Here is a 9,580-nt window from a genome sequence, read left to right as displayed (position 1 = left end):
ATCAATAACAAAAAGTAGACTTTTTTTTTTCAAAACGGGAAGGATGCAACAGGTTTATGCTCGGTTAAGTGCATTATGATGTCATCAGCGCTTCGCCCATCTTTCTACGACTTTCAAGAACACTGTTGCTATCTATCCAGCCAGTTTATATAAACCCCATCCACACGTAGAACTAGACAGCAGCATTGATACGAATAAAGCCTCCTTTCCACCCTAGATCCACTTCCACCTGATTTGACCGTTTGCACTCGACCTATTATCTGGATACCATCAGCAACGCATCTTCGAACCACACACTCACAAGACCGCGTTCCGTTGTCGATATGGCCACTTCGAGTTCAATGTCGTTCCTTTTGGTTTAACTAATGCACCTGCTGCTTTTTCGAACATGATGTTCAATGTCCTTGATCCCGTATTGGACAAATGGGTTGTTGTCTACCTCGACGACATTCTTATTTATTCCAAAACCAAAGCTGAGCACCTGTCCCACATCCGAAGCGTCCTTTCGCTACTCCGCAAGAATGGTCTTTACGCGAAGCTGAGCAAATGCTCCTTCATGCAAGAAGAGACCGAGTTCCTCGGCCACGTCGTCTCCAAAGACGGCATCCACACGTCCGCCGGTCATGTTAGAGCCATCCGCGAGTGGCCGCGCCCCACCAAGCAGAGAGATGTCCAGCAGTTTATTGGCCTCGCTCAGTTTTACCATCAGTACATCCGTAATTTTGCTGACATCGCTCTACCTTTGACCGCACTGCTAGGTGAAGGCGTTGAATTTTCTTGGGACCAGGACAAGGAGCACGCCTTCACCGCCCTCAAGGAAGCAATCAGCAAGGCTCCAGTCCTCAGGATTTTCGACCCCGATCTGCCAACGACTGTAGAGACAGATGCTTCAGGATTCGCGCTCGGCGCAGTTTTATTTCAGACGGATGAGCACGGCGAGTCTCGACCAGTAGCATTCACATCGCGGAAGTTCAACTCAGCCGAACGGAATTACCCAACCCACGAGCAGGAGTTGCTCGCTGTAGTTCATGCCCTCAAGCAATGGCGCTATTACCTAGATGGCACGCATTTTATTGTGTACACAGATCATGCGACGCTCAGACATTTTCCAACCCAACCAAAGCTCACCCGACGACAGGCGCGCTGGATGGAGCTCCTGCAAGAATACAGTTTCGATTTCAAGTACAAGCGTGGCGCGGACAACGTCGTCGCGGACGCTCTCTCACGTCGGCCTGACCACCAAGAAGAATCACCACCAGTTGAAGTCAACAATTTGGACATCCGCATTGACCCAGGCTTAAGGCAGCGCCTAGTGGATAGCTACCTCGATGACCCTAGTCTCGGTCCTATCTACAAAAGCTGCCTCGAGGGAAGTCCACCCCCACGTTATTCTTTAATTGATAAATTGCTCTACGTTTCTCGTCGTGGCAACACTCTTGTTTGCATCCCTCAGAAGTCTGACATTCGTTTGCTTCTTCTACACGACGCCCACGATTCTGCTATTGCCGGCCATCTCGGTTTTGACAAGACGTACCATGCCCTTCGACGCATTGTATACTGGCCCAAGATTACCCACGATACTCGACTCTATGTGCAGACATGCGAGAGCTGCCAGCGCAGCAAGCCAAGCCAGCAACGACCTGCAGGATTACTTCAGTCTCTGGAAATACCAGCACAGCGCTGGGAGACAGTGACCATGGACTTCATTGTGCAATTACCCAAGACACCTCGTGGCCATGACTCCATCACCGTTTTTGTGGACAAGCTATCAAAGCAAGTCCATTTCGCCCCCAGCAGCACAAAGGATACAGCATCAGACGTGGCGCGCCAATTTTTTCATAACGTCTTCAGACTCCATGGCATGCCCACCACCATCGTCTCCGACCGCGACTCCAAGTTCACAAGCCGCTTCTGGAAAGAGTTGCACCGCCTCATGGATGTCAAGCTAGCGATGTCAACTGCCTTCCACCCTCAGACCGATGGACAAACGGAACGCGCCAATCGAACTTTGGAATCTATTTTGCGCGCGTTCGTGGATCAGCGACAAACAAATTGGGATTTACTTCTATCAGCCGCAGAGTTCGCATATAATAATTCGATTAATGCCACCACTGGTCACTCACCATTTTTTTTGAACAACGGATTCCATCCTCGAGTCCCGGCCTCACTTCTCCATACCCAAAGCAGCCCCAACCCCAGTGTTACCGAGTTCATGGAGTCACAGAGTTCCGCATTGATTGTTGCACAGGAGGCAATTGCTGCAGCACAGGAACGCCAGGCACGGAACGCAGATACCCGTCGACGAGATCACGATTTTAAAATTGGAGACAAAGTGCTACTCAATGCAGAAGACATCACTGTTGCAGCGGATCGCAATCGCCCGACCAAAAAGCTGCAAGATCGATTTATTGGCCCCTATACAATCCTGGAGCAGCACTCACCAGTTTCTTTTCGCGTTGAGCTGCCACCCACTATGAAGATCCACGATGTCTTCCACGTCGATCGCTTCCGTGAATACAAACCATCACCTGAAGGCCTTGGACAACGTGCACCGGCTCGACCACCACCAGAGATTATTGACGGAGAGGAGGAATACGAAGCAGAGACTATCTTGGACCATCGACAGCGAAACAATAGGACGGAATACTTAATCCAATGGCATGGATACCCCAGGGAGGATTCGACATGGGAACCGGAGAGCAACCTTACGCATTGCACTCGGCTCTTACGACAATACAAGCGCAGCCATGGAGTGTGATTTTTTTTAAAATGGGAAGGTGCAACAGGATTACCACTCGGTTACCAAGCTTCACGGTTACGACACACAGAGCCAGGATGGGAGCCCGGCATCATGACAACACCACTACGACACTATACAATAGGCCCCAGACATGTATATATAGACCCTACTTACGATCATTAAACAGCATTCATTTCTACGCATTCCTACTTGACCACTGCCCTTGACCCCTTGACTCTGCTGCTGTTGCAGTGTCTGGGGGTGTCTGGGGGCGTCTGGGGTGTCTGGGGTGTCTGAGGTGCCTGGGGTGGATCGAAAGGCACCTTTGCTACCAATGCAAACGGTCAAATCAGGTGGAAGTGGATCTAGGGTGGAAAGGAGGCTTTATTCGTATCAATGCTGCTGTCTAGTTCTACGTGTGGATGGGGTTTATATAAACTGGCTGGATAGATAGCAACAGTGTTCTTGAAAGTCGTAGAAAGATGGGCGAAGCGCTGATGACATCATAATGCACTTAACCGAGCATAAACCTGTTGCATATTTGGAATTCAATTTACCGATCGGATTCAATTGCTGACCGAAATGAGGGGCTGAAGAAGTTTGTTATTGAAAATTGTGAGTACATCGAGAGAGAAGGTCAACCACTTGAGGTCGTCGATCGCTCCAAACCCAAGATCGAACTCTGAAAAAGTGTAAGTTTCAAACGCCCGCTGTAATGTCACCCGTTATGTCTCCACCCCTTTCTAATCCTTTACACTCGTTGCCATCAAATTTAATTCCAACCTGGCAACTCCACCTCGCACCTTAAGGATCAACCACAAGCTCTTTCAATCCAGAATACTCACAACTTTCATCCACATCACTCAAATAAAAGAAGTGAGTAGTGAATATATCCGAACAGGCAAAAAGTCATGCACGATTTCCTTTATTGATACATAAGCGTTAGAGCATTTAAAACGCACCAACTACGTCAGCATAAGGTGACGCCATAGAATTTTTTTTGGTTAGCATAAGCAAATACATGCAGTAAAAGAATTTCGGCGCGCAATAACAGAATTATGCAGCTTCAGGATATAAATTATTCTGGGTACCATAGATTCAAAATTAAGTTTATAAATTAAGTTTAACCAATCTGAAAAAAATTATATACCCCACTTAGCAAGACGAATTTATATTTTTTTCTGAAATGCAGAAATGCACAACAATTAAAGATCCCTCTCTTGTTCTCATTGATTCTCTGGACAGTCATATTTCTCACTCCTCTCCTCACTTTTTTTCTTTCTGCCGCCCCTTCTTACTAGGACCATCATTCTTACCAACATCATCTGGATCATTTTTGCATTCTTTTTATTTTCTGTCTGTCTCCTGATTTGTTTATGCACCCCTATTTTTCTTTCTTTCTTCCTGATTTGTTTATGCACCCCTATTTTTCTTTCTTTCTTCCTGATTTATTTATGCACCCCTATTATTCTTTCTTTCTGTCGCCCTTCTTATTTTCCAGCACCATCCTGATCATTGCTAATCACATGTTAGACGTCGAGATGGGGAACGCACCTGGTATAAAAAAGACATAAACTCGAACAACCACTGCATCACTTAACCGACATTTTTCCAAAACATCGCACGGTACAACAACGCTCAGCATATCCCTTTCTTAAGAGCCGCCCCACGAAACTTCACAAGAACTCCGCACTAACCGTCACAACAACATCTCACAGAAACCTTGCAAGGACCCTTGCAGCGCCCTCACAGGTAACCCTCACTATACATATCACTCTTATGAACAGTAAGGAGGGGACTGCTTTTGTAAAAATACAACTAACATGGCGTGTGCGGTCATCATACTTAGGGAGTCATCCTCACTTATTCCAAACCACCTACACTGTTCATCATGAGAGACAGCTTCCCTGAAAACGTCGACTTCTACATCGGCCTCCGCGATACTGACCTCGTTCTTGACGCGTCAAACAGTAGCACCGAACCAGGTTCTGAAATTATTCTTTGGAACAAAAGAGAGGAGGACAATGAGAACCAGAAGTGGATCTATGACGACAAGCAGATTCGCAACAAGAAGACCGGTCTCGTCCTGACAGCTCCCCAACTCTCTCGCAACGTTGCTGTTGACCAGCAGCATCCCACCGGCGCCGAGACCCAGAGATTCGAGTACTACGATTACACCATCTCAGCAGAGGCCAATGAGGACCTTGTCCTTGGCATCCTTGGAGCAAAATCTGAGGGTGCTCGCGTCGCCTTGGTGCCTCGTGACAACGACTCCGACTTGCAGCAATGGACGATCATCGCCTAAATGCGCGATTACCCGTCGTACAGCGCAGGCTCTCAAAGTCAAGTGCCCGGAATAAAAAAATATCATCTTTTGTCAGTAAAAAAAAAAAAAAATCGTACTTTGCTCCAACGGAGTGGAAACAAAAATGTTGAAATACTGATCCAAAATCAAACTGCGCAATGAATGCACAATCAAAAATGTCGTGGATACATAGGAGAGCGGGGTACCCACGACAGAGAGCCTAAACGATTTCTTTTGAGATACTGCAACCATCAATCAGTATAAAACCGGAGTACCTACTAGAGTCCTCGCATACAATATATTTTTATAATAGTTGAATCAATTCCATAAATTAAAGTTCACTGTTGTGCGCACCATTAGAATCTTCCAGAGCATGCGCCCATGGATGGCACAATCAGTAGTCCATCTCATCCGCGTTCATGAATCAACCATTCAAACTAGAGAAATGTCGGACGGCGGCTCCCCGGTGCCCTCAACCAAATCACCTATACGAAACTGGTCGATTTTCAATACACCCGCAAAACGCGACGCTCTAACTATTACAATATCGCCCACGCCAAACCCGTTTGTGGCTTTTTCCGGGTCCTCAACACGCAACGCATGGTGTAAGAGTTTTGTGTGGAAGAGCTGCCAAGGTGAGTCTTGGGACAAGAGGATACTGGAGACAAGGAACTTTATGACAGGGACTAGGACTAGACAAGACTTGTGATATTCTCTAGGAGTTAACTTACTAATTAAACAATCGGACTGAAGTCAACGAGAACAAGAGAGGGTTTTATTGATGACAGGTACCAACAGGTCTTTTATAGTCCCTGTAGTTACTAGTCACAGAAGACTCGCTAATACGTCGTAGAAATAAAAATGGAGGTGCGACTCAGGCACATAGTGCCCAAGCCCCACACCAGGTTGGAACACCACAAGACTAACTAACTAGCTAGACTAGGCGCGTCCTTTTATAGTTGTCTACAGCTAAGTATTACTAAGCTGGGTCTTACTAATAAAGAGAATGTTCTGGATGGATCTGGCTGTAGGTGGGTATCCACCTAGGCTAACGGGACTCCTAGGCTTTTCTAGAAGAGCCCGAAGCCCTCTGGTCTTGTGCATGTGACCACCGTCCAATCACAGAGATACAAATCTCTGACACATGGCTTTCACGCTTTTCACCTGCGCAGGACGCGACATCTACAGTCGAATCTGGTTTATCGGTGTCACGGATAGCACCATAGCGTGTGGTGCAGAGTGACAGTTGAGCTGCGCACACAATTGCTCATATTGATTTGTGACTGCTTCTACGCGCTCACACGCTTGCACGCGTACCTCTGCCACCGTATGCTCCGCCTTGTCTCGATCAACATATATTCAACGAAGTATCTTTATTGATATTGCCATTGTCCGGCCCACCTAGAACCATTGTCCGGCCCGTCTAGAACCATTGTACCTGATCCATACCTTTGTGCTATTCCTAGCGAATATACCTCGCGTCCCGTAGTAGCCATCCGAGTACCCTGACCAAGAATCCTAGAAACACATAAATAGAGCCATAGAATCCATAGCATATAACCTCAGTCTGCAATACATTTCTTCCTTACCTTGTCCACTGTCTGTCTCCTCTGCGAAGTATATATGAACCAGGAGTCAATGAGAACAAGAGAGGGATCTTTAATATTAATCCACCGAGTAACATATAATGTTCTCGGTGGATTAATATTAAAGATCCCTCTCTTGTTCTCATTGACTCCTGGTTCATATATACTTCGCACTACCTACTACATCATCGATCAACTTGGCAGCAAATACAGACAATGAACACAATAGGAAAGTTATTCATCTTGACTCTGCCCTTCACTCTACCCTGTCCTACGCCATATGTCCTTCTGGCGATAATTTTTGCGCCTAGCCCGATCTTAACAAACGGACATTACTGCTATCTTCATTTTTTGATCATTGTGCGACGCACAGGGGTTCGTAGGGATAAATCAAACGCGTACTCATTAGTTAAACATGCTGCACACAAACGCGCCATATAATCTGCCCCTCAAACTTCATCACTGTGGCGGATTTCATTTGCCTCTGCGGCTTTGTTTGCCCTCAACTAGTATCCACGTGCTCTTCTGATTTTTCAGCTTTGCGATTGCATCCTCTGTTCCTTCATCGTCATCGATGAGGGTCGTGAGAACGATGAGCTGCTCCAGGTCGGATAGTAGCTGTTGGCGTTCCGACTTGAATTGCATGGGGGACCGGGTTGATGGCTTCGTTCGTCTTGATTGTGCGTATTTTGGTATGAACATTTTGGCGCGTTACGAAACATATCAGTTCTCGAGGTGATGTGTATTGCAAACGCGTTTTGGTCACAAACGCGCGTCGATATCTGCCCACGAAAAATTTATATGTAACACGCCGCAGAATGTCAAAGTTTGAAACCCCCTAATAATATGTGCACAGCAGATACACACAGATGCACACCGGATGCACACCAGGGTGTGTTTGGTATATAAAGCACTATGCATTAACTGGTACCTTGAGGTTTCTTCACTTGGTGTGATTCTGCTGGGCCGTCCGTTCCTGTACAACTAGTCATGACATACAGGTGGCGCTTTCCCATGCTGTCCCCTTCTGTCTCTGCTCACTGCCCTCCCACTCTCTTGCACGCTCTTGCTACCCTCGTACTTAGTAGGCGCTCATTGAGGAAATCAGGCACCGCCTGCCATCAGGCTGAGTTTATTTTCTTTCCTCGTGAACACTACTGAGCTGGGTGCATTCGCGTTGCGTTGCGTTGCGCAGGTAACGAGTGTCGCATATTTCAACAGAGTTCACTGTATTTATTTAGTTTAATAAGTGTACCTTCAGCTCACTATTATGGTTAATACAAATAAATACCCAATCGGTGTGGTGTGTGGAGCCACATCATTCAATCTCCCCAAAATATCTCAACGAGCACATGGCGGCATAGTGTGTCTCGATCCTTCTTGTTCCTCATCACAAACTGCCTGTATGAATTCGGGCTTTTATTCTGCAAGCGAGCGTGATGCTATTCGCGCTCGCGTGGTCTTTTGTTTGAATACATCGCATGATCACTGCCACGTAACTCCTGCCCCGAACTTGAGCTCGGTGCAAATCGCGTTCTTGGATGGGGGGTCCTCGACGTGCGCTCCTCCATCGAACTATGATTGGGAATGAACTCTACGGGATGTATTTGACTTGGGATGCACTTAGTGTCGCTCACTTGTTGAAGGGGTTGCGCTTGGTAGGAGTTTGGATCAGTACAATGGTCGGTTCAGTGTTGTTGTCGCGAATCGTGCATAGTTACTCCTGAGTTCTTGATCATGCTTCCGTTCTGAGCACTGCCTCATAAAGAGGCGAGCGCGAAGTATTTATTTAGCTCAATCATTTGTATCTCTTGCTTCTATATCGATTACCTTGAATAAACTCTCACTAACCACCCTGAACTACACATATAAATTCCATATTCCATACAGACACATACACCTACACTCACAGACCCGAGCCGGAACGGATAATGCCGTTACGAGTGAGGGACCACGACAGTTGAGCTCGGTTCAGGTGTATAAAAAGATCAAGCACTCACATGGCCGTGGTTCGGTTCCGCTAATAAGGCGCATCAGAGTTTCCTGGCCTCGCCCGATGTCCTGGAGCTGCTCGTGCAGCTCTAACACGGCCATCATCGAATAAGTTAGTGAATCGCACATGGCAACGCGGAGTGGAAGAATGGTCGTGCACAAGACAAGTCCTACCATCGTGAGAGGAGCTGACGGCAGCGAGAGTGCGCTGCTCAAGTTGTTTTATAGAAGACTGGATGCCATCCTGGACAGATCGCAAAAGCATGCTGTTGGACAGAAGGAATGAGTCAGTGGTCGCCTCAAACTTGTCGGTTATCCTTGCGATGGAGGGCGACGCCGAGATCAATGACTCCACGAACCTCTCCTCACGCTCGGTTCCGCCTGTAGAGCTGGCGTTGGATGATGGTAGTACAACCGTGCGCAATTCTGAGGATGTTGCAGTCCGTGGAGGCGCTGTTTTGACTAATGCTTGTGAGGCCATCTTGATGTGCTGACATTCATTGTGATGCCGCGCAATAGAGCCTGTCGAGAGAACAGACGAATTCCCACAGGGACACACAAACTTGTAGCCGCCATTTGGGTCGCGATGCATTGTGATCTGTCTCTTAGTATGCTTGCAAGTAAATTCGAATGGAACGTTGGTATGGACCGTATTCTAGTGTCGTGATTGCAATGCTGAGAGTTGACTTTCGTTTCCGGTTAAGCCCTTAACACAGTGTTCGAAGGAGCATTCCTGAATTCTCGACTGTTTTGATGGTCTTCCACCCGTTGAGTTGTGCTGTAGAGTTGTCATAATGCTAGAAAGTGGCGCGTGAGTTGATGCCTCAGAAGACAAGAAAAGTGGAGCGATTTTATAAGATTAATTTTTTAGTGACCAAAAATTCATGCGACGTAAACGTGCGAACACTAAAGTATGGTGAAGAGTGCGAGAAAGGAAGTAGGTTTTTTTCATGAGTG

The 9,580-nt window shown here is 46.9% G+C and overlaps 2 protein-coding genes across 2 annotated transcripts; one reads left to right on the top strand and one right to left on the bottom strand.

Annotated features, from left to right (window-relative positions):
- The first annotated feature begins 4,276 nt into the window (after positions 1 to 4,276).
- On the top strand, positions 4,277 to 5,232 carry BC939DRAFT_45887 (ricin B lectin domain-containing protein). Its single transcript, XM_051556661.1, has 3 exons — positions 4,277 to 4,366; positions 4,459 to 4,492; positions 4,590 to 5,232. Exon 3 carries the CDS (start codon positions 4,632 to 4,634, stop codon positions 5,043 to 5,045), a length of 414 nt encoding a protein of 137 aa, XP_051406485.1. The 5' UTR covers positions 4,277 to 4,366; positions 4,459 to 4,492; positions 4,590 to 4,631; the 3' UTR covers positions 5,046 to 5,232.
- A 3,370-nt stretch (positions 5,233 to 8,602) lies between these two features.
- BC939DRAFT_508353 (uncharacterized protein) lies at positions 8,603 to 9,215 on the bottom strand (the record flags this gene model as incomplete). The annotated part of the gene is made up of 2 exons (XM_051560987.1): positions 8,603 to 8,712; positions 8,798 to 9,215. The coding sequence occupies 2 exons, from the start codon at positions 9,213 to 9,215 to the stop codon at positions 8,603 to 8,605; spliced, it is 528 nt and encodes a 175-aa protein (XP_051406484.1).
- Between the last annotated feature and the right edge of the window lie 365 nt (positions 9,216 to 9,580).

Source organism: Gamsiella multidivaricata (assembly GCF_025024155.1).
Source record: "Gamsiella multidivaricata strain RSA 2152 chromosome Unknown BC939scaffold_127, whole genome shotgun sequence".
Lineage (NCBI taxonomy): Eukaryota > Fungi > Mortierellomycota > Mortierellomycetes > Mortierellales > Mortierellaceae > Gamsiella > Gamsiella multidivaricata.
This window is presented reverse-complemented; position numbering and strand designations above follow the sequence as displayed.

Bases quoted from the DNA above. Each gene is read 5' to 3' on its own strand.
- BC939DRAFT_45887 (XM_051556661.1), top strand. From the start codon at position 4,632: ATGAGAGACAGCTTCCCTGAAAACGTCGACTTCTACATCGGCCTCCGC.